The 25,737-nt window shown below is 37.5% G+C and overlaps 1 protein-coding gene across 7 annotated transcripts in view; it reads right to left on the bottom strand.

The window, feature by feature from the left end:
• The window catches only part of Ccdc88a (coiled-coil domain containing 88A), a 131,278-nt gene that overhangs the window by 52,510 nt on the left and 53,031 nt on the right, over window positions 1-25,737 (bottom strand). For all 7 annotated transcript variants that reach the window (XM_070025642.1, XM_070025641.1, XM_070025640.1 and 4 more), the window contains exons 9-16: window positions 21,387-21,468; window positions 16,274-16,432; window positions 13,837-13,983; window positions 13,060-13,204; window positions 9,975-10,159; window positions 6,671-6,808; window positions 3,825-4,895; window positions 1,567-1,694 (exon numbers count right to left, since the gene is read on the bottom strand). In XM_070025642.1, coding sequence (XP_069881743.1) covers window positions 1,567-1,694; window positions 3,825-4,895; window positions 6,671-6,808; window positions 9,975-10,159; window positions 13,060-13,204; window positions 13,837-13,983; window positions 16,274-16,432; window positions 21,387-21,468 — 2,055 coding nt within the window. The remainder of the gene's footprint in view (window positions 1-1,566; window positions 1,695-3,824; window positions 4,896-6,670; window positions 6,809-9,974; window positions 10,160-13,059; window positions 13,205-13,836; window positions 13,984-16,273; window positions 16,433-21,386; window positions 21,469-25,737) is intronic.

Consider the following 25,737-nt stretch of genomic DNA (forward strand, 5'->3'; position numbering starts at 1 on the left):
TGGTAGAGTGCTAGCCTTGATGAAAGTATATCAGCTATTTTTTATCCTGTTGGTCAATGCTCCATTTTTATCATACTTTAATTATATCAATATATTTTATTTCATATTTTCCCTCCTTTTTTTTTTTTTTTTCTTTTTAGGTCCGAGCCTGAACTCAAACTCTATACCTGACACTTTTGCTTACTGGCTGGCACTCTTACCAACTGAGCCATGCTTCCAACTTCTCCCTACATTTCTTTTATTTTTTGGGGGGGGGGAAGGGGTCTGGTCGTGGGGCCTGAACTCTGGGCCTGGGTGCTGTCCCTCAGCTATTCAGCTCAAGGCTAGCGCTCTACCACTTGAGCCACAGAACCACTTCCAGCTTTTATACTTTTTGCTTATGTGGTGCTGAGGAATCGAACCCAGGGCCTCAGGCAGGCAAGGCAAGCGCTCTACCACTGAGCTACCTTCCCAGTCCCAAGAGTCTATTTTTTGTCAGTACTGGAGTTTGAAATCAGGGCCTTGGACTTTTTTTGGGGGAGGGGGGGAATCTTGTGGTGGGGCGTGAACTCTGGGCCTGGGCGCTGTCCCTCAGCTCTTCAGCTCAAGGCTAGCACTCTATCACTTGAGCCACAGCACCACTTCCGGCTTTTTTTCTTCTTCTACTTATGTGGTGCAGAGGAATTGAACCCAGGGCCTCATGCATGCAAACGCAAGGCAAACGTTCTACCACTGAACCACCTTCCCAGGCCCACTCCCTACATTTCTTAAGTCCACAAATGAAAAATAAAATGCCTAACTGTATTTCCTGAATGACTGTTCACTGTTGATATTTTATTCACAGGCAATTACAGTCTCAAATCTTTGTTACCTAAGTGGCTCTTGTTTTCTAGTTTGTAATTGTACTTATATAAGATTTTTTTTCTTACGTAAGTATTAGTTTCTCTTTTTTTTTTTTTTTCCTTTTTCTTTTTTCTTTTGGTCCGGGGACTGAACTCTGGGCCTGGACACTGTCCCTCAGCTTTTTCAGCTCAAGGCTAGCGCTCTACCACCTGAGCCACAGCGCCACTTCCGGCTTTTTACTTTTTGCTCATGTGGGGCTGAGGAATCGAACCCAGGGCCTCATGCATGCAAGGCAAGTGCCCTACCACTGAGCCACCTTCCCAGCCCCTCTTTTTTTTTTCTTATATATCTTTCTGTAAGGGAAGAAAAGAACTAGCTATAGCTGGGCGCTAGTGGCTCATGCCTATAATCCTAGCTACTCAGGAAGCTGATGTCTGAGGACTGGGGTTCAACCAGCCTGGACAAGAAAGTCCATGAGATTAACCCCCAGAAAACCAGAAGTAGAACTGTGGCTCTAAGTGGTAGAATGTTAGCCTTGAGCAAAAGAGCTCAGGGACAGTGTTCATGCCCCGAGTTCAAGTACCACAACTGATAAAAACAACAACAAGAAAGAGTATGAAGGACATAATGTGCTTTTACAGCTACTAGAGGAAGAAGTTATTGATTAAGTAAAAACAAAACAAAACCCTCAATAATAAATAGTTGGAATGATAATTCCAACTGTTTGCCAGAGTTTGTACTCACCTGTCATCAGTACTCTGTTCATCATGTAAGAGGCGCTCTTTATTTAACCCTATCTTCTCAAGCTCATGAGTTAATTTCTCAAGATCATTGTTCATTTGTTGAGTCTTCAATTTTTCACTCACCAAATCCTTATTTCAAAAGAACACACAACTCAATTATATGTCAAGAATCTGACATCTCAGAAAATAAGTCAAGATTCCCATTACTTTTATCCAGGAAGGCAATTTTGAACCAGGAGAGGTAGAAATGTTATCATTAAACCTTCCTTTTTTCTCTTCTTGGTTTTTTGATTTGCTGAGTTTGGAAAGGGGGATTGAACCAGAGCCTTGGGAATGTAGACAAGTACTATAGGACAGAGCCATATCTACATAAACAACTATTAAACAATAGTTAAGTTTGCCATATTATATTCCGGTTGAAATGGACTTTTTCCCGGCTTTTTTTGTGCTACTACTTCTTTTTAATCATAATGTTAAAAACTAATTGAGGGAAACTCTACACTTAGAAAAACACACCTGCTGTTTGAAAAGTATGAAGAAAAAAATAAACCCACTTCTCCATTTAGACTTTAGTACACATTTCTTCCTAAAGATATATGTTGGAGGGGCTGGGAAGGTGGCTCAGTGGGAGAGTGCTTGCCTTGCATGCATGAAGCCCTGCGTTCGATTCCTCAGCACCACATAAGCAAAAAGAAAAAAGCCGGAAGTGGTGCTGTGGCTCAAGTGGTAGAGCGCTAGCCTTGAGCTGAAGAGCTGAGGGACAGCGCCCAGGCCCAGAGTTCAGGCCCCACAACCAGACCCCCCCCCCCCCCGCAAAAAAAAGATATATGTTGGATATAATACTCCTCCTTCTACCACAAAGCTCTTTCCTTCTCTTAGGAGAAAGTGGCTTAAGTTTGGGCAGTTTTGGAAGTTCGGGCCTAAGAAAACTATTGTTCATGTTTGTAAGACTACAGAACAAACAGAAAGAAAAACTGAAAAGTCTCTTTTAATACCTCTGTAGCAGAAATGCGCCTTTCTGTCAGAAAGCTAAGATTTTAACATTATTTTAATTTTACAAACTGTTGGGAATTAAATCCAGAACTCATGCACACAAAGCCTGAGTGGGTTACACTTCCAGCACTGAGATACTTGTGTGTGTGTCCCTGGGCTTGAACTCAGGGCCTGGGTGCTATCCTTAAGCTTTTCTGCTAAAGGCTAGTGCTCTACCACTTGAGCCACAGAGCTCCCTTCCAGCTTTTCTGATGCTTAACTGGAGATAAAGTGTCACACAGACTTTCCTGCCTGGGATGGCATCAAAATGAGATCCTTCGATCTCAGCCTCTTGAGTAGGGTAGCTAAGATTCCAGGCCTGAGCTACCAGTGCCTGCCTCTGAGATACTTTTTAAATAGACTTAAAAGTTTATCACATATTGTATTGCATAAAGATGGTTTAAAAAATCCAAACATATCTTCTTATTTGTATTCACCATGTTTCACAGGACATATTGCCAATCTAATTTTGTAAAATTTAGGTTCTCAATACATGAATCCAAGAAACTACTATTTTTTCAGTGTTCATTTTTAAGTATAACCTGGTTTGCAGTCTCTGGCTTTTGAAAACTCAACAAATTTTGGAATGTAGAAGATTTGTATTTGAATGAAAAAACTGAACTTTGCTATTTATGAGTAAGTAACTTCATGTTTAGGATCTGCTTACTAATATGAAAAACAGAGATAAAACACTTAAAAAGGATTGGTTGTGAAAATTATACGAACACAGATAATTACAACTTATATTTTAAGATTTTTTTTTTTTTGGAGCTTGAACTCAGGGCCCAGGTACACCTAGTCCCTTAGTTTTTTCACTCAAGGCTGTTTGCTCTTATGCCATAGCTTCACTTGGTGGTTAACTGTAGAAAAAAAATCTCATGGACTTTCCTCCTTCAGCTGGGGTCAACAAATCTCAGCCTCCTGAGTAGTTAGAATTACAGGTGTGAGGTACCAGCATCTGGCTTGATCAAATATTTTAATATTATTTTTGAAATCAGAGATTAAAATTAGGGTGTAATAAATCAGATAACCCAAAGAACCTTAATACTACAAATCTTGAGACATTCAATTTAAATTTACTTTTAGTTTAACTGAAGTAGAAACCTAGAAAGTAGTTTCCAAGTTCTTCTGAGCCATCAAAAGGAATTACTCATGTTTCCAATGAAACTTAAAATACTGGACTAAAAACATAAAAATTATTTTTTAAATTTTGGTAGGTATGCTTACCTCACGTAATGTAACCAAAGTTTTTACATCAATAGTTGCTCTTTTCACAAGCTCTTTATTTTCCTTTTCTAATTCTTTGAGACGAACACAAGATTCTTTGTATACACCAATTTCTTTAAAAAGAGTTTTGTTTTCTTTTTCCAAATTTCCAATCTTCACATTATTTTCTTCTAAGGTGATATCTTTTATTTCTGCTTGTTGTCGGAGTCTCTTGTTTTCCTTCTCCAGTTGTTTCTTATCCTTTTCCAGCTGAGATGTTTCCTGCTCTAATGATTTATTTTCTTTTTCAAGCTGTTCTAATCTCTTGCTAGATATTTTCAATTCTTCTAGGTTCTTTTGCAATGTTTGATTTTCCATCTCTAAGTCTTGTAGTTCACTTTCTAATTGTTGGATTTTTTTATTGCTATTTTCCAAAGCTTTCTGTAGCCTTTGGTTTTCTGTATCTAATCCCTGGTAGCTAACTTCCAAACGTTCTGTTTTCTTGAAAGATGCTTTCATGAGCTCTAAACCTTTCTTAAGTTGTTCTTTTTCACTTTCTAGCTCTTTGTTTTCTAGTTGTAGCTGAGCCATTTTCATGCTTGCTCCCTTCAAAGACTCCACATTTCTTCGAAGTTCTAAGTTTTCTTCATCAAGTTGGGAATTTTCTTTTTCTAAGGATTCTAACTGAAAAGTAAGGTTTTTAAAACTATCCAGTGTTTTTTTAAACTTTCTATTTTCTCTTTCTAGCTCTGAATTTTCTTGTTCTAAGGCCTCAATTTTTTCGCAAGTAATTTTTAAATTGGTTATCTTTTTCTGCAACAATTCATTTTCTTTTCCAAGATGATGCAACTCACTTTCAAGTTCTTCTGTTCGTTCTCCTTTTTCTTTATAATGTTCCAATTCTTTTCTAATTTGCCTTTTTTCAAATTCAATCTTGCTTAGCTTGCTACTTGTTTCTTTGATAGATTCGTGGAGAATTTTATTTTCTTTTTCAATGTCTTTTACCCTTGCTTCAGCACTTATCTGAGAACGCTGCCTTAAGGAAGACACTGTTTGATTCAGATGTTCATTTTCCTGTTCCAGTATTTTAATCTAATTCAAAAAACATAAACAAGAAAATTTTAAATTGTAATGAGCAAAATCACTATTGTGAATTAGTTTTTACCTTCCAGAAACACAAATACCTATGTGCTAGAGGATATAATACTACAATATGCCTTACTTTGAATTCTGACAAATACTTACTGAAAGATCACTTTGCATAGGTATTGTCAGGTCATTCTTTTGGTTTTTTTGGGGCTTGAACTCAGGAGCTGTGTCAGGTCATTCCTTAGAGAGTTCACAGTCTGAATGAATAGCTAACAGACATTCATTTACTATTATTATTATTTTTTTCTGTGCCAGGACTGGAGCTTGAACTCAGGGCCTCTTGCTCTTGGCTCAGTTTTTCTACTCATGGCTGATATTCTACCATTTGAGACATGCCTTCAATTCCTGCTTTTTGAGTGGTTAATTGGAGATGATAATCTTGGGGACTTTTCTTCATGGGCTGACTTCGAATTACAATCTTCAGATCTCAGTCTCCTCAGTAGCTAGGGTTACAGGCATGAGCCACCAATGCCTGGCTTGCACTTATTATTAAACTAATGTTCAGATTTTTTATAGATGTTTTAAATTCAACTATAAATGTAGAATGGGAAACATGGATACATCTCTTTGAAGATATATGTTTTAACTTCCATTAAATAATTTTTGCAATGCCTGTAATATAAAGGATCCTCACAATGTATACACTGTGTATTCATTCTTAAAAAGAACTCTAATTAGTCAACATTTAACAAATAAAATAATCTGATACATCTGATAACAAATTCATCTAATACCAGTATAACGGGTCTCAAAATTTAATATGTTCACTAATCCTAGGAAGTTTATGAAAGATGTATTCTTCAAAATTTTTATTCCATACTCTATAGAGAAAAATGCACCCAATCTACTCAGTTTTGTTTTTTCAAAAATAGCAACCAATAAACAGCTGCAAGCAAATTCAATATCATCCAAGATACAGGCTGCTGCCACACTTCTTCTGCTTTAGTAGTGTCAGTGTACAGCTGCATTTCTTTCTAACTCAACTAAGGGACTTTAGACACTGGAAAGCAGAGGTGCTGACAAATTTTATACTAGATTGCTATTAAGAATACTGGGAAACTGTGACTAGTATGAAAACCTTGTATTTATCATGTTTTCTCTTATATACATTTACCAATGATAACATTTAATGTATAAATTAGGCACAATAAGAGGTTAACAATAAATGAATGGACATTTTCACAATTTGAACATACTTCTTTTCCTTATCAGATCTTTATTTAAAGGAAGTACTTAATGGGTTTCTTAAATATATGTGAATTGCTTATATCACTACTCTTAAATTTTGGGTGACCTGAATATAAACACTGAAATTTTTATCATAGATAGACATGTGATAACCATGAAGCTAATTAATGATTATAACTAGATAGTATATATAGCACAACTATGCTTGGCAAAGGGATGATTCATATTCCAGAAAGGAGTGAGCAGGAAATCCTGAAATTTCAACTACTCAAAATGGTATCCTATTTAAAACTTAACAATTATTAAGTTTTGGAACCTTCCATTTAAAATTTTTCATCTGTTGTAACTACAAGCAAGGGATTCTTGCTTGAGGGGTGGTGTGGTGGCAGATGACCCGGGATAATAAACTACTTTAAAATTTAAAAAAAATCCCTTTCATGCTATAGGAATGTTTTGTTTATGCTGATTTTAAAATAACTTCTGGCAATAATTTTAAAATACATTATTTGAAGTAAAAAAAATTAATGAACCTGTCTCTCTGAATTTTCTCTAAGCGTTTCAATTGTTTTTTCGAGCTGAGCTTTTTCCTTCATTAGATCCTTGCTTAAATTTTGACAATTCTGAAGACTTTGCTTTTCTTGAATAATCTCACTTTCAAGAACTTCAACCTAAAGAAAAAGAAAATCATAAAACAATACATTAAATATTTTCCAGGAGGCAAACTGTCAAAACATAAAGCAATTATTGAATTAACAATACTTTTAATTTAAGCATTTTACCACTGAGGTACATCTCTATCTCTAAATTTGATTGGTATATTTTAAAGATACAATAATAATGGTGATAAGTACAGAATAGCAATTTCAAGCTAAAGGAATGTCAAACTGTAGATAATTTTATTACTGTGTAACCTATTTAAACCACATAATTTTAAAAGACCAAGATGTTATAATTTGAACCTTTATTATTTCCCCAAAGTCTCACATGTTAAAGGAAATATTAAAAGTCTTGAAAAAATATCCAGGAACCTAAGACAGTGGTTCTTAAAGCATAGTTCCAGGGCAGCAAAAATGACCATTACCTAGCAACTTCTCAGAAACAAAGATCCAAGAATTCATAGTTGGGGCTGGGAATGTGGCTTAGTGGTAGAGTGCTTGCGTGAAGCCCTGGGTTTGATTTCTCAGCACCACATACACAGAAAAAGCTGGAAGTGGTGCCTGTGGCTCAAGTGGTAGAGTGCTAGCCTTGAACTAAAGAAGCTCAGGGACAGTGTCCAAACCCTAGGCTCAAGCCCCAGGACTGGAAAAAAAAGAAAAAGAAAGAGAAAAAATTCATTTCATAGTTGCTGGGTGCTGGAAGCTCAGACTTGCAATCCTAGCTACTCAGGAGGCTGAGATCTGAGGATTGCTGTTGAAAGCCAACCCAGGGAGTAAAGTCCATGAGACTCTTATCTCTAATTAACCACAAGGAAACTGGAAGTGGTGCTGTGGCTCAAAGCTGTAGAGTGAAGAGCTGAGGGACAGTGCCCAGGCCCAGAGTTCAAGCCCCATGATTGACCAAAAAAAAAAAAGAAGAAGAAGAAGAAGAAAAATTCATAGTTATGATTCTGAGGTAAGATTATTTTCCTTTTGGGGGTGGGGAGAGGTGGCGGGTACTGGAGATTGAACCCAGGATATTGCACTTGCTAGGCAAGCACTTTGCCACTGCGCTACATCCAGCCCTCTAAGGTAAGATTCTATTTGTACAAAATTATGTGCATGTGGGCTGGGAAGGTGGCTCAGTGGTAGAGCGCTTGCCTTGCATGCCTGAGGCCCTGGGTTTGATTCCTCAGTACCACATAAGCAAAAAGAAAAAAGCCAGAAGTGGCGCTGTGGCTCAAGTGGTAGAACACTAGCCTTGAGCTGAAGAGCTGAGGGACAGCGCCCAGACCCAGAGTTCAGGCCCCACGACCGGACCCCAAAAAAATATTATGTGCATGTGTGCCAGGTAAAGATGCAAAAGTACTCAGCCCATTGAAGAATAAAAATTACTGTTCAGCATGGTGCAAATGGCTCATGCCTGTAATCCTAGCTACTCAGGAGTCTGAGATCTGAGGATCGCAGTTCAAAGACAGCCTGGGCAGGAAAGACCATAAGACTCATTTCCAATTAACCACCAGAAAACCAGAAGTGGTGCTGTGGCTCAAGTGGTAGAGTGTTCTCCTAGAGCTGAAGAGCTCAGTGAGAGCACCTCGGCCCAGAGTTCAATCCCCATGACTAACAAACAAATAAAAAGTTACTGCTCAACTATTTATAATTCAGGTTTCAGCTGAGCACCAGTGGCTTATGCCTGTAATCCTAGCTACTCAGGAAGCTGAGATCTAAGCATCACAGTTCAAAGCCAGCCTAGGCAGAAAAGTCCCCGAGATTATCATCTCTATTTAACCACTCAAAAAGCAGAAGTGGTGCTCTGGCTCAAAGTAGTAGAGCACTAGACGTGGACAAAAGAGCTCAGGGACAGTATCCAGGACCTAAGTTCAAGCCTCACAACTGACCACCCTTTCCCCTTCCCCCCCCCAAAATCAGGTTTCAATTGTGATCCCTAAGTATCATTTTCTACTAGAAAGAAAGACTTTTGGGGAAAATGACTGTTCCAGGCCTTTGCCAGAAAATATTAAAGATGACCTTGGAGTACGACAGACAGCTAAACACATTTTTTCTGAGCTAATGATTAAGTATTCAGGAAGCAGTTTACAAAGAGATTCCCACTAGCTCATGTTAAGATGAGACAGTAAAATAAATGGAGAACCGAAAAGCTTCAAATACGTTTAAATCCATCTGAGTTACCAATGACACTAAAACTATAATTATTATAATTATCTCAGGAGGATATGGGAGAACCAATTCCTAACTTGAAAACTAGAAAATAAGGGAAAAGAAACATTGTTTTTCTTACATAAGCTGCCCCTCTGAGTAATTATTAATACTCTTATTTAAGCCAACAGTTTTTTTTGTTCTGAAATTTTCTGTTTTGGTTTTTTGATCCTGATACTGGTACTTGAACTCAGGGCCTGGATTTTGTCTGTGAATTTTTCTACTCAGGGCTACTGCTCTACCACTTGAGATATGGCAGGATTTTGGCAGTTAACTGGAGATAAGAGTCTCATGAACTTTCTTGCCCAGGCTGGCTTTAAACCATGATCCTCAGATCTTAGCTTCCAGGAGTAGCTATGATTACAGGTGTGAGCCATCAGCACCTGGCTCTTAGATGTGATGACATTGTCCTTGAAAAACGTTCCTTACTTTGTGAATGTGTGTATAGATGTATCAGTTATTTTGTTGATGAATAATATGCTGTCTAGGATTTGCTTCAGGATCATTCTGATATAGACAAAGTAGGCAGGAGTACAAATGAGGTAACATTATAAGTTAATAGTTCTAACAGTAACTGGTAAAGGGTTTCACTACATAAAGTGTATAAAAATTCTATGGTAAGTTAAAAAATATTAAGGAGGGCTGGGAAGGTGGCTCAGTGGTAGAGCACTTGCCTTGCATGCATGAGGCCCTGGGTTCGATTCCTCAGCACCACATAAGCAGAAGAAAGCCAGAAGTGGCGCTATGGCTCAAGTGGTAGAGTACTAGCCTTGAGCTGAAGAGCTGTGGGACAGCTCCCAGGCCCAGAGTTCAGGCCCCATGACTGGACCCCCCCCCAAAAAATATTAAGGATATTTTAAAAACAGAAAATAAGTATGCTACTTATTTATATATATATATATACTTAACATATATATATATATATACTTAACATATATATATATATACTTAACATTAAAATAAACATTACATTTTTATTTACCTTTTTATTCAGTCTTTGATTTTCTTTTTCAATTTTCAGTATTTTAGAAGTGGTGTCTTCTACAGAATCCATAGTACTCCGAAGCTCTTCTACAGTTTTTGTCAAACTCTGGTTTTCCATCTCCAACTTTAATAACCTACTTGATGTCAACTCACTCACTTCATGGCTCAAGGATTTCTGTGGTGCTATAATGTTGAAATATATGCCATTATATGTTTACTCTTTAATATTGAAAATATTGCTGGATGCCAGTGGCTCATACCTGCAATCCTAGTGACTCAGAAGGCTGAGATTGGAGGATCATGGTTTGAAGCCAGCATAGGCAGGAAAGTTTGTGAGACTCTTATCTCCAATTAAGCACCAAAAAAGCTGAAAGTAGAGCTGTGACTCAAATGGTAGAGTATTTAGTCTTGAGCAAAAAAGCTTAGGGACAGCACCCAGGCCCCAAGTTCAAGCCCTAGGACCATACCAAAAACAAAAACAAAAAAATTAAAATATAGATTAAAAAAACACTAGGCAGTGTGCTGGTTAATTGGACATAAGAGTCTCTTGATTTGTTTGCCAGGTCTGGCTTCAAACCAGTCTCCTCAGATGTCAGTCTCCTGAGTAGAGAGGATTATAAGGTGTATGCCATCAGCACTTGGCTGCTGAAACATATTTTTTACTATTCAGTCATTACTATTTATTATTGGCCAGTTCAGATTTTTTTCTTCATAATTCAATGAGATCAACTTTCATTCATGTATTTCAAATAAACAAGATTAGTCTACAACATGGTATGTATTTATCTGTCCAATACTATGACTGCTTTAGTGAAACTTCATGTCAGATTATGAATACTAAAAAGCATGCTTACAACACCTTTTTCTTTGTCAGTTGTGGGGCTTGAACTTAGGGTCTGGGTGCTGTCGCTGAGCTTCTCTGCACTAAAGACTAGCACTCTACCACTTGAGTCACAGTGCCACTTTTGGTTTTTGAGTGGTTAATTGGAGATAAGAGTTTCATGGGGACTTTGCTGCTGTTGCCGGCATGGAATGGTAGCTCAGATCTCAGCCTCCTGAGTAGCTAGGATTAGAGGCATGAGCCACTGGCGCCTGGCTACAACATATATTTAACAACATATTTTAACAATATGGGAGGAGTATGTACATTGTAATCTTAGGTGAAAAAAGGAGCCTGGATTTTGTAAGTACATTGTTGAAATGTTAAATTAGACATCTATACAGAAATGTTCTAATGCAAATTTTATGAAATGTCAGAGTAAAGTAAGTTATGAGTGATTTTTATTTCCTCTTTTATATTTCTCCACATTCTACAAGATATTTTGAGACTGTGTAATTTAAAACTATATTACATTTTAAAACAAATATTCTGGGAGCAGGGGGGGGAGACATTTAGCATTTACCATTTAGCACGTCCTTTTCTAGGGGCTTTGTATCAATAAATTTAATCTTAACTACAATCCTAAAAGGTACTATTTTGTCCCCAATTATATGAGCAATTCTTTAACAGTATATTTTAACCATGGTAGTAGTAGAATACATTTATGTCTCCATGCTTACTTTGTAATTCAGTTCAAAAGCAATATTAAAAATGTTATACTGGCTGGGCGCCAGTGGCACACACCTGTAATCCTAGCTACTCAGGAGGGTGAAATCTGAGGATCACAGTTCAAAGCCAGCCCAGGCAGGAAAGTCCGTGAGACTTTCATCTCTAATTAACCACCAGAAAACCAGAAGTGGTGCCATGGCTCAAGTGGTAGAACACTCACCTTGAGCTAAAGAGCTCAGGGAAAAAGTGCCCAGGTCCAGAGTTCAAGCCAAACAAAACAAAACAACAACAAAAAGTTACACTGAACTTTTAAATACATATTTTAATTAGTGAGTTCACTAGTTTCATAGCATCATGCACTATATTGTCAGTACATGGAGAACCAGAATTTGGAATTAAGTTCTTAAGTGTAAGATCAGGAAAACATAATAGATAGTACATAGGATGAATAATCTATGTTATTATTCTGTAAGTACTACATTATAAATTCCCTCAGAGCATGTATCTACGTTAAAACGGTATCTGCAGGTTCTGGAATAGTGTTTTATACTTCATCTGTGTTTAGTTTTGCAGAAGATATTTAGGTAGAATAATCTAATATTTGCAAGTGGAGAATTATGGAATTAGTCTTGTTTTAATAAATTTGACCTGGCTTAATTTCAAACAGTGTATCAAGCTGGGTGCCAGTGGCTCAGGCCTGTAATCCTAGCTACTCAGGAAGCTCAGATCTGAGGATCAGGGTTCAAAGCCAGCCCAGGCAGGAAAGTCTGTGAAACTCTTATCTCCAACAAGCCACCAGAAAACTGGAAGTGGTGCTGTCGCTCAAGTGGTAGAGTGCTTGCCTTGAGCTGAAGAGCTGAGAGACAGTGCTCAGGCCCAGAGTTCAAGCCCCACGACCGACAGAAAAAAAAAAAAGTGTATCAACATTAGTATATCAAATGCTGACTCAAATATGCAAATATGCAAATATAAATAGGCAAATCAAACTGGAGCCTAGGAAAAACAACCAAAAGTTAAAAACTTATTTGGTGGTCTTTCATCATATGCAGCAACAGACTGGTTGGTACATAAGTTCCTATAATGATGATTAGATTTATGAAATTAGCCATGAAGACCTTTCACCTCCTTCTGACTAAATATTCAATTAAGTATCTTCTGTTTCTGCCTTCCCATTCTGGCTTGTCTACAGTTAAAAAACAATGGTGACCAGGACTTTTCTGTTTTATTACTGGATGACTACACTTCTACAAGAAATCAATAAATTGGTATTTTAGGCTCTTACAATATTAACATGAAATAGTGTGAGTTATATCTTGTTATTACATTCATAAAATTGAATTTTAAGAAATGCAATGCTAAGAAATGGACTTAAAGAACAGAAACAATATATTACTGTATGAGATCATATTTGGTGAGGCACTGACATATGGAGTTATCTCAGCAAAACAAAAAACTGTAATAAAATACCCAGAAATAAAAGTGTAAATGCTATTTCACTTATTTCTTTATTTAAGTAAGACAAAACTGGGAATACCTTCAGAAAGTTCACTAGTCCTGGATATCTGTTCCAGCTCCCAGCCAAGATGTAATGATTCATCCATACTTTGTTTCTGGGCCATTTCCAAAGTCATATTTTCTTCCATTAATTCTTCAATCTTTTTCCTATCCATGTCTCGTTCCTTTTTATTAGAAAGCAGAAGACAAAAACTTATAAACAGTCCAATACTATCCACTACTTAATTACTCATAAATTTTATTAATTAGAAACTGAATAGTTAAGTTTTGAGTTCTTTAAAAGTTTTAGCTTAATTAATACTGATCATATATATCCTTTTCAAGTGATCTTTGGGGACATTGTAAAAATGCCTCTTCATAGTCAATATATTGAATTAGTTATATAACAAAAGAGCTCTAACTAAATTTTAGCAAAATAGCTTTATTTCTATGTTTTTCATGATATGCTTACAGAATTAATTATTATGGGGAAAAGCAGATGATAAAATTAATAAGTAATAGTCATATGTAAAGAAAATAAACTTCCACATATGTACTTATATCAACCTGGAAACATTTTATTTAGATATGTCTTTTCTCCACATTTTTTGTTAGCATAGTTTTAAGAGGGGATTTAATTTTGGCATGTCCATAACATACTTACAATGTACCTTCATCACTTATTCTGCTTTATTACTTTCCTTTCTTCATTGAAGCCTCAAGGACTCTAGATAGCCTTTTCATTATGGGAAAATCAGATGGATCATAGATAATTTTCTCACTTGCTATGTAACTGATTTTGCTCCATAACTCTTACCATTTCCATATCATGTAGTTTAGCCTTTAGTTGTAAATTCTCTTTTTCTAATTCATGTAATTTGTCAGAACGAGCTCGAGTTCCTTCTAGTTGATCTTCCAACATGGTTTTTGTTTCTAATAAAACTTGATTGTCTTCTTTTAATTCCTATAATCATTTTGAAAGGGTTTAAAAAAACGTGCTACATCATCTCTTAATTTTTTGAAGTTCTGCAACATAAACATTTTTTATTGTAAACTAAAACATTAAGCCAGTCTTATAAACAGCTTGATGAAAAACTAAAGCTTTTAATAGAAATATAGTTGATGTCTTTTGGATTCATTTACCCTCCAGAATTTAAGCTACTATGCAATCAAAATACCCAGTACTTACAACAGAATGAGTAATACTTCTATAACTGTAGTAAACTTAAATTGTTAAGAATATATTTAAACTATTAAAAGGTTAAGGAATATTTAAGTCAAATCTCCATAGAATGAGTGCTAAACTTTGACAGAAATTTCATTCTGAGCTATACCTTGCAAGACAAGGGTTTTAGGTTTTTATAGTAAAATACTAAGACTTAAACTAAGATTCACAAAAACCAAGGCTCTATGAATAATTAAATAAAAACATCTTAAGGAAATGCAGCCTGGTATCAAATTCTAGATCCTCCTTGCCTTAGTCAACAAGCTTGGGAATTATAGGTTGTACCAACACATCCAACCCTAGCCTGTAATCCCATGTGCTTGGAGAAGTGGAAATCAGGAAGAACACAGTTCAAGGGTAGCCAAGGGGAAAAGTTAGTGAGATCCCATGTGAATCAATAACAGATACTGTGGTACAAGCCTGTTATACAGGCTTGTATATCCTGTATATACAGGAGACATAAATATGAAGGCTTTAAGTAAGGCTAACCTGGGCAACACTCAAGCTCCTACTCAACAATAACTAAAGCAAAAAAGGTTGAAGATGTTTCTAGTGCCCAGGAACTGAGGTTCTGTGTTCAAATGCACCACCAAGAAAAAAAAAGGTGTATTAAGTCCTTTAGTCATGGGTAAGAACTCCTTAATAACAGCATGCACACATACATCTGAATAACTTGCAAAAAATTAATGTTTTGCATTACAGTATTATTATTTCTGTTGAATGGTAACATCAGACTAAAATGTCTTTATGCTTCCAATTCTTTTTTTGCATATTGTAAAAATACTGTTCAGAGGGGTTACATTTGCATGAGTAAGGTAATGAGTACATTTCCTATCAAGCATTGTTACCTCCTCCTTTGTTTATCCCCTACCATCCCTTCCCTCCCCGCATGTTTTCTTATCTTGCACTGACCAAAATCTCTTCTGTTCACAGTAAGAAAATTAATCAAGAAAAAAAAGGATTAAAGGACAGTCAAATTCCTACTCAACTTTAGGTAACACTAAACTGCAACCTAGAGTTGTTTTTCTCTCATTTATTGGCATATACATAGCTTTTATTGATACTAATTCTAATAATCTCATTAAGAAGCAGTCAGAAATGTTTGTTCTTATCTGTAGAAAAGTTTGAGATTAGCAGAGATCAATATTTCAACAATGACAAAAAGACTTCAAAAGTCTTCCCTACTTCTGATGTTAAATAAGAAATAATAATAATAATAATAATAATAAAGAACACTAGGCGCTGGTGGCTCAAACCTGTAATCTTAGCTACTCAAGAGGCTGAGATCTAAGGACTGAAGCCATCCTGGGCAGGAAAGTCCTTGAGACTCTTACTTCCAATTAACCACTAGAAAACTGGAAGTGGCACTGTGGTTCAAAGTGGTAGAGTGCTAGCCTTGAGCAAAAGAGCTCAAGATCAGTGCCCAGGCCCAGAGTTCAAGCCCCATGACTGACAAAAAAAAAAAAAAAACATTTGTAGCTGGGCGCTGGTGGTTCATGCCTATAATCTAGGAGGCTGAGATCTGAGGATCACGGTTCAATGCCAGCCCTGGCAGGAAAGTAGTCCGTGAGCTGAGGGACAGTGCCCAGGCAAACAGTTCAAACCCCATGACACCCCCCCCCAAAAGAAAGAAAAGAAAAAAAGAAAAAGAAATCCAGTTGTGAAAGTCTAAGTAATAATTCTGATCTATCATTTACTGTTTCAAAAATTCCTTGTTTAAAATCCAGCAACAGTGGCTCATGCTGACATCTGGAAGACTGAGGTTCAAAGCCAGACCAGGAGAAAAGGCTGTTAGACTCCATGTCCAATTAACCAACACAATGATGGACTAGAGGTATGGCTCAAGTAGGAGAGCACCAACTGTGAGCAAGAAAGCTGAATGAAAGCATTAAGCCTTAAGTTCAAGCCCCAGTATCCACACAAACAATAAAAAAATTTTATGAAATAATTCTTGTTTATTGAGTATATTTTGAAAATCATTAACACTTTTAAGGAAAAACGATTATGAATCATTAATTATACAACATACCTCAACTCTTGCTTTATAAAATTCAATATCATGTAGTCTCTCTTTATATCTGCTGACTTCACTTTCAAGTTTATCAACTCTGACTGCCTTTTCTCGAAGGGCATCCAATTCATCTCGGTACATTCTAGCACAACGAGCATCCGAAAGCAAATTCATGTTCTAAATATAAACACACAATAAAGCCTTTAATATTACTCTTTCAACTTTTTATTTCTTGGTTACACAACATAATATACTGAAAAAAGCCAATATATATTTATATAACACACACACACACACACACACACACACACACACACACACACACACACACACACACACACACACACACACACACACACACACACACACACACACACACACACACACACACACACACACACACACAGTTGTGGGGGGCCAGTCCTGGGGGTTTGAACTCAGAGTCTGGGTGCTGTCCCTGAGGTTTTTTTGCCTCAAACTACTAATCAATTGAGCCACAGAGCCATTCCTGGATTTTTGGTGGTAAATTGGAGATTAAGAGTCTTATGGACTGGACTTTCTTCCCAGGCTGGTTTCAAACTGCAATCCTTAGGTCTCAGCCTTCTAAGTAGTGAGGATTATAGGAATGAGCCACCAGTACATGGCAAAATAAAAGATTTTTGAAGAAAATTATATGGTATGTAAAGTATACTCCTCTCTGGGCATTTTTTAATATACAGTCATACAAAGTTTTTTTCTTAACCTAAACAGAAAAAGGCACTTAAACATATGTTTACATTTATATCCCAATTTTTTTTTTTTGGTCCGGTCATGGGGCCTGAACTATGGGCCTGGGTGATGTCCCTCAGCTCTTCAGCTCAAGGCTAGCACTCAACCACATGAGCCAAAGCACCACTTTCGGCTTTTTTTTTTTTCTTTTGCTTATGTGGTGCTGAGGAATAGAACCCAGGGCCTCATGCATGCAAGGCAAGCGCTCTACCACCTTCCCAGCCGTATATCCCAATTTTATGTGCAAAAAATTTTAAGAGTTTCAAAAAAGTAAGTTAACTTCTAATTAAGGAGGACAAGTTAAAACACAATGATGCTGGGTGTCAGTGGATCATCCTTTTAATCCTGTATATTTAAGAGGCTGAGATCTGAGGATCACAGTTTGAAGCCAGCCCAGGCAGCAAGGTCAATGAAACTCTCATCTCCAATTAACTAGGAAAAAAGCTATAATTAGAGGCATGTCTCAAGTGATAGAACACTAGTCATGAATAAAAGATACAAGCAAGGCCTGAGTTCAAGCCCCAGTTCTGGCACAATCAATCAATCACAAGAAAGTAAAAATATGAACAAAGCTTTATTACTAACATAAAACACTAGTTACTTAAGAGGTTTCTATGAAAACATTATTTGGGACATATATATCTTACTGAGAGGACAAGTATTAAAATCCAATCTTTTTTGGGAGGGGAGGAAGGCGGGTGTAGATGCCAGTACTGGGGTTTTAATTTAGGGCCTGGCCCCTTTCCTTGAGCATTATTCATTCAAGGCTAGCACTGTATCACCTGAACATAGCTCCGCTTCTGGCCTTTTGGTAGTTAACTGGAGATAACAGTCTTAAACAGACTTTTCTGAGTATGCTGCTGGAACTGCAATCCTCAGAGCTCAGCCTCCTGAGCCAAAGGTGCCCAGCTAGAATCCAATATTTTAAAAGCTTTAGTTGTTGTCCAACAACTTCTGTGTGCCCCTGAGATCTTCTCAGGGAGTTCATGAGGTCAAATCCATTTTCTTAGTAAATAAGAACTGACTGTTTTTGTTTTTGTTCTCATTCTCTACCAGTGACATTTTCCAGAGGATACACAGTATATAACATCTCAATAGACTAAGTACAGAAATAACTGAGAATCCAGGAGTCATATTAGTAAGATTTGAAAAACTAGGTTCTTCCCTCTAATTTTTTGTTTGCTTTGGAGAATTACTCCTTTAAAAGGACATCTTGAGTTTACTTGCATGTACACACATGCACATAGACACAAAACCTAAGCAAGAAGAACAGCAACGACAGTTTATCAGAAAATAAAATTTGTGAGGCTGGGAAGGTGACTCAGTGGTAGAGTGCTTGCCTTGCATGCATGAGGCCCTGGGTCCGATTCCTCAGCACCACATAAGCAGAAAAAGCTGGAAGTGGAGCTATGGCTCAAGTGGTAGAGCACTAGCCTTGACCTGAAATGCTGAGGGACAGCGACCAGGCCCAGAGTTCAGGCCCCATGACTGACAAAAAAAAAAAAAGAAAATAAGATTTGTAATTTCCAGTCTTATTCATCTAAAAAGATCTCAAGATGCATTAACTTTAAAGTAATTCATGTGCCACCAGAGAGCTTAAGTTCAATCTATTTCAAATTCTTCATATTTTTACTTGGTACTCTCAGTGATCTCTCATCCTAAGGAAACAGGCTTATGTGGAAGACTCAAGACTAAAACAGAAAAAAGGGTTTCCTAATATGCTATTGAAGAAAAGAAAGTATTAAGCAAGAAAACAAGGAATATTAAAAATTTAAGAACACTAAAAAAAAAAAAAAACAAGTCCTGCCAAAGATTAAAATAAGCTACAAAGAAGAAATAAAACGGGGGGGGGGGGAATCTCTTCTTTAAAAGTCAACTATTTGCTGGGCACCAGTGGCTCACGCCTGTAATCCTAGCTACTCAGGAAGCTAAGATATGAGGATCACAGTTCAAAGCCAGCCCAGGCAGGGAAGTCTGTGAGACGATTATCTCTAACTAACCACCAGAAAACTGGAAGTGGTGCTGTGGTTCAGGTGGTAGAGCGCTCGCCTTAAGCTGAAGAGCTGAGGGACAGTGCCCAGGCCCAGAGTTCAGGCCCTACTTCTGACCAAAGGAAAAAAAAAGTCAACGATTAAAACAAAAAAAAAGGCCAGGTGCTGATGGCTCACACCTGTAATCCTAACTACTCAGAAAGCTGAGATCTGAGGATCACAGGAAGCCAGCGTAGGCAGAAAAATTCCTGAGACTCTTATCTACAAACAAACAAACAAACAAACAAACAAACAAACAAACAAAGTAGTATGGCTCTAGTAGAGTGCCAGCCTAGTACCATCCCCAGAACTAGAAAACAAGAACAAGAACAGGAACAAAAAACACTCCAATCTATATTTGTGTGAATGGAGTATTCTGAACATTTAAAATGGAACTTTAGGTAAAATTAAAGAAATAATTGTATGAGCTTACTCATTTAAAGAATGATTTTTTTCCCTTGTTTTCAAAAAAGCACATTTTTTTGTTTATCTGGGGTTTTTTTTGTTTTTGGTTTTTTGGGTTGTTTTTTTTTGTTTTTTTTTTGGTCAGTTATATGGCTTGAACTCGGGGCCTAGGTGCTATCCCTAAGTTTTTTTTTCCCAAGGCTAGAGTTCTACCACTGTTAACCACAACTCCACTTCCAGTTTTCAGGTGGCTAATTCAAGGTAAGAGTCTCAAGGCCTTTCTTTCCCAGGCTGACTTCAAACCACAGTCCTCAGATCTCAGCCTTCTGAGTAGCTAGTGTTACAGGCATGAGCCACCAGTGCCAAGCTAAAGTAAGTATTTTAATTGACTAAAACAATGGATTTTATTGTTAAATTTTCATGCATATAATGTGCTTTGATCATAGGGGACTATGTTCTCCCCTTGTTCTCCCCTTCTTTTCTCCCTTAATAGTTGCTAGAAGTATATTCTTAAAAACTGTCAAAGATCCGGACGCTGGTGGCTCACGCCTGTAATCCTAGCTACTAAAGAGGCTGAGATCTGAGGATAGCTGTTCAAAGCTAGGCCAGGAAAGAAAGTCTGTGAGACTCTGATCTCCAATAAACCACCAAAAAATCAGAAGTGGCGCTGTGGCTCAAGCGGTAGAGCGCTAGCCTTGAGTTGAAGAGCTCAGGGACATTGCCTAGAGTTCAAGCCCCAGACTGACCACACACACACACACACACACACACACACACACACACACACACACACACACACACACACTCACACACACACACACACACACACACACACACGCGGTAGAGCGCTAGCCTTGAGTTGAAGAGCTCAGGGACATTGCCTAGAGTTCAAGCCCCAGACTGACAACACACACACACACACACACACACACACACACACACACACACACACACACACACACACACACACACACGAGCCAGGCACTAGTGGCTCATGCCTATACTCTCAGCTATTCAGGAGACTGAGATCTGAGGATTGCAGTTCTAAGCCAGCGTAGGCAGAAAAGTCCAGGTGAGACTTTTTTTTTTTATCCTCAGATCTCAGTCTCCTGAGTAGCTAGGATCACAGGCTGAACCACCTATGCCCAGTCCGGTGAAACTCTTATCTCCAATTAACCACTCAAAAACCAGAAGTGGCACTGTGGCTCAAGTGGTGGAATACTAGCCTTGAGCACAGCGAGGCTCAGGGACAGTGCCTAGACCCTGAGTTCAAGGCTCACAACAGACCAAAAACAAAAACAAAAATAAATCCTGAAAGATTTGAAACACAAATACACACACAAGCACACACAAACACAGTGTTAGGTAAAATATAATTTGTTAAATTAACTGGAAGTTTTGATCTTTTTAATAGGCAAAGAGTAAAAACTTAAGCATTCTAACATGTAAGTTCAAATATCAGGTAGAGCACTAGCCTTGAGCTAAAGAGCGGAGGGACAGCGCCCAGGCCCAGAGTTCAGGCCCCACGACCAGACCCGAAAAAAAAAAAAAATCATGTATCTTGAGCAATCATAGACCCAGGAAAATACACATAAATAGCACAATTCACAGTACATAGAGTTGTTCTGGTTTCCAAGCCACAAGAGCCAAATACACAAAAAAAGACAGACTTGCAATTGCCCCTGTCCCTAGATGATCTTTTGAAACCTAGAAGTTTAGAACAGAAATAAAAGTCGAAAGACCTTAATTTCTAATTCTGACTCTAACATTTTGATGAGAGAAACACTGAAAAAGTCATCACCTATAGGTCTCAATTATCTCATTTATTTATGTGAAGTATTGAAGTCAAGTTTAAAAATCAGAAGGAAAAAAAATCACAATTTCCAATTACTTGAGGGTCCTATATAGTAACAGTTAAAGGTACAAACCTCTTGTTGTAGCCTTTTAAATTCTATTTCCATTTGTTCAAGTTCTTGTTTGCAGTCCAACAACTGTTCAGTCTTTTCCTCTCTGAAACACAAAAACTTATCAAAGATAAACCTCAATACTTAAACTATTTTCCCTATTTGCACTAATGTAAATGAATTACCATTATTGAATAGCTAACTGAATACAGTATTAGCTGTAACTGTAACTCAAAGGAGAAAAAAACAAAGGTATGTATATAAATAGGTATCAACTTTCTACTGCCTACATTGTTCAAAGGCTAACTTCAATGACAAAGTCCTCATAGTTCATTAGTTTTTTCTATCTTTCTCCCCAAAGGCCTACAAACTGTTTTCAACATATACAATGACTTAAAAGAATGATACACTTATTATATGACATACAGATAAAACTTTACTTTTCTATGGGTTTCTATTTTATAGCTTATAGAAACATAATTACTTTTATACTTTTTTTTAATATAAATATACTCTTATTCTTATTTTCTTTTTGACCCGATTTATTTCTAATTCTCATTTTTCTATTTCCCCTTCAGCGCCAATCTCTTCAAAGAAAAACTCCACTAACTGGATTTTCCATTATTTTCAATAATAGAAGGCTATTGTATAAACAACCTATTGTTCACATCTAATAATACTTCAGAACCATAACTTTTATTTATTTATTTTATTTATTTTATTTATTTATTTTTTTTGGGGGGGGTCCGGTCGTGGGGCCTGAACTCTGGGCCTGGACGCTGTCCCTCAGCTCTTCAGCCCAAGGCTAGCGCTCTACCACTTGAGCCACAGCGCCACTTCTGGCTTTTTTCTTTTTGCTTATGTGGTGCTGAGGAATCGAACCCAGGGCCTCAGGCATGCAAGGCAAGTGCTCTACCACTGAGCCACCTTCCCAGCCCCAGAACCATAACTTTTAATACCGAAATATATTCTTCATAGAGGAACCATAATTAGCATCTAAGTGGGTAATATGCTTTGGAGTAAAACTCACTGTATATAAAATGTTGAATATTTTAGGACATAATTCTAAAAGTACATTAAAGGTTCAAAGTACTTGATACAAAAACTGCTCTCCAGAAAGATCACTAAGCTGCAGATGATAAAGGTATCTTTACCAAAATGAAAAAAAGAAAACTGCTATGTTTATGTTCTAACTTGCATTTCTTTTCTGTTTCTTCCTTTTTATCTTTTGTTTTGGTGCTGTCCTGGGCTTTAACTCAGGGCCTGGGCACTGTTCCTGAGTTTTATGCTCAAGGCTAGCTCTCTACCACTTGAACCACAGCTCTACTTCTGGAATTTTGGTGGTTAAATGGAGATAAAAAATCTCTCTGGTGTTCCTGCCCAGGTTGGCTTCCAGTCATAATCCTTAGATCTCATCCTCCTGAATAGGTAGGATTATAAGCTTGCACAACAAATGCCTGGCTTATAATTTGCATTTCTTTGAATACAAGAAAATACTAATTTGGGTGTTCATGTTTGTAGTATTAAAATTTCTTATTTTGTGACTCATTAGCTCTTATCTTATTCCTAATGTTCAAATGGATAATTTGGCTTTAAATCATAAGCTATTACATTTAGGATTAGTACATTAATAACATACATTAATAACATTTCTTCCAAATGTTTCTTTTTGAATTACTGGATACTTTTTTAACTAATTTTTTTTTCTTTGCCAGTCCTGGGGCTTGAACTCAGGACTTGGGAACTATCCTTGAGCTTCTTTTGCTCAAGGCTAGCACTCTACCACTTGAACCACAGTGCTACTTCTGGCTTTTTCTGTTTATGTGGTACTGAGGAATGGAACCCAGGGGTTTCATGAATGCTAGGTAAGCACTCTAACACTAAGCCACATTAAGTCTTAAACATTTTTGACTGTGGTAATATATATTATAGATATAATAAAATTTGCCAATTTAACCACTACTCACTGTACAGTTAAGTAGTGTGACACTGACAAAGTTTTGTCCATTCCTTCATATATACACAGAGAATTAAAAATATATACTGATTAAAAAGTAGCTGGAAGCCCATGCTGGTGGCTTATACCTGTAATCCTAGGTACTCAGGAATCTAAGATCTGAGGATCACAGTTCAAAGCCAGCAGGAAAGTCAGTGAGACTTAAAAAAAAAAGTAGCTGGGTCATGGCTCAAGTGGTAGAACAGTTGCCTAGCAAATTCAAGGTTCTGAGATCAAACTCCAGTAAATGCTGAAATAAAAATAATGAACAAGTGTGTGTGTGTGTGTGTGTGCGTGTGCATGTGTGTGTGTGTGTGCGCACGCGCGCGCACACGCACATATGCACATGTGCCAGTTCTTTGCCTTGAGCTCAGGGCCTGGACACTGTCCTCTGAGCCTTTTTTGCCTTTTCATTATTAGTGCTCTATCATTTGAGCCACACTCCACTTCTGGCTTTATAATGATTAATTGGAGCTAAGAGTGTCACAGACTTTCCTACCTGAACTGGCTTCAAACTGAGATTCTCAAATCTCAGCCTTCTGAGTAGCGTGAGTCACCATATCTGGCAAAACAATTATTTTTTTGGGGGTCCGGTCGTGGGGCCTGAACTCTGGGCCTGGGCGCTGTCCCTCAGGCTCTTCAGCTCAAGGCTAGAGCTCTACCACCTGAGCCACAGCGCCACTTCCGCCTTTTTTTCTTTTTGCTTATGTGGTGCTGAGGAATCGAACCCAGGGCCTCAGGCATGCAAGGCAAGCACTCTATTGCAAGCACTCTACCACTGAACCACCTTCCCAACCCAAACCAATTATTTTTAAAGCATCCAACGAATTACTTCTTAAACATCACCAATTACTTCTTAAACATTATTAAAAATAATGCTAAAAGATATGCATATTCATAGCAGCAGTATTTACAACAGCTTAAAATGGAAATAATCTGAATGCCCATCATCTGATGAAATGAAAAATTTAAACTATTATTCACCCATAAAAATATTATTTAGTACATTAACCAATACCTACTATAACATGGATGAACCTCGAGAACATTACGCTAAATTAAAGAAGTCAATGACAAATCAATATATTATATGATCCTATTTAAATGAAATGACCAGAATAGACAAAGTCATGTAAAAAAAAATATTGATTATTATATGAGCTAAGGGCGCAAAGAATAGAGAGGGTTTATTTTGTCTTTTTTTTTTTTGGTCCGGTCATGGGGCTTGAACTCTGGGCCTGGGCGCTGTCCCTCAGCTCTTCAGCTCAAGGCTAGCGCTCTACCACTTGAGCCACAGCGCCACTTCCGGCTTTTTTCTTTTTGCTTATGTGGTGCTGAGGAATCGAACCCAGGGCCTCAGGCATGCAAGGCAAGCGCTCTACCACTGAGCCACCTTCCCAGCCCAGGTTTATTTTGTCTTAAAAATCAAAATGTCTTGAAATTATTGTGCAATGTTTTCATGACTCTATTAATAAACTAAAAGCTACCTAATTATATATTTTAAAAGGATGAGTTTTTGGACTGAAGGTGTGGCTCAAGTGGTAGACTGTCAGCTGAGCAAGCAAGCTAAGCAAGCTTGAGTCTAACTTCTAGTAATAGCAAAAAACAAACAAACCTAATTATAGAAAAATAAGTTTTTTTTAAAAAAAGAATAAATGCTTTATGTGAAAGAAGCTTTCAAAACATGGAAGTGGTGGGAATTTTTTTTTTTTTTTTTTTGGTCATGGGGCTTGAACTCTGGGCCTGGGCGCTGTCCCTCAGCTCTTTAGCTCAAGGCTAGCACTCTACCACTTGAGCCACAGTGCCACTTCTGGGGAAAATTACTAAAGAGGGTTTGACAGTGCATAAAAATGAAATTAACAAATTATTTCTTCTATCCAAATCAGAAATTACATTTTTACTCTGAATGTTTCTAAATCAAAAGTAATTATATTCTGTTGCACAACCCAAAAAAGTATAGCTTTCACATTCTAGTTACAATTATTTATTGTATACTTTTCTAGTGTATATAAAGCAATCTGAATTACTTTTGTCGATCATGATTTTTTTCTAGTAAAGATCTGTCACAGTAATTAGACTAAAAATTAATGTTAGTATAAGAAATCCATGAGGGGCTGGGAAGGTGGCTCAGTGGTAGAGCGCTTGTCTTGCATGCCTGAGGCCCTGGGTTCGATTCCTCAGCACCACATGAGCAAAAAGAAAAAAGCCAGAAGTGGTGCTGTGGCTCAAGTGGTAGAGGGCTAGCCTTGAGCTGAAGAGCTGAGGGACAGCACCTAGGCCCAGAGTTCAGGCCCCACAACCAGACCCCCCCCTAAAAAAATAAAAAGAAAAAAAAAGAAATCCATGAATGCAACAATTTCAAGGAACAATCAAGATATT

Source organism: Dipodomys merriami, unplaced genomic scaffold, assembly GCF_024711535.1.
Source record: "Dipodomys merriami isolate MVZ:Mamm:240054 unplaced genomic scaffold, mDipMer1.0.p SCAF_17, whole genome shotgun sequence".
NCBI lineage: Eukaryota > Metazoa > Chordata > Mammalia > Rodentia > Heteromyidae > Dipodomys > Dipodomys merriami.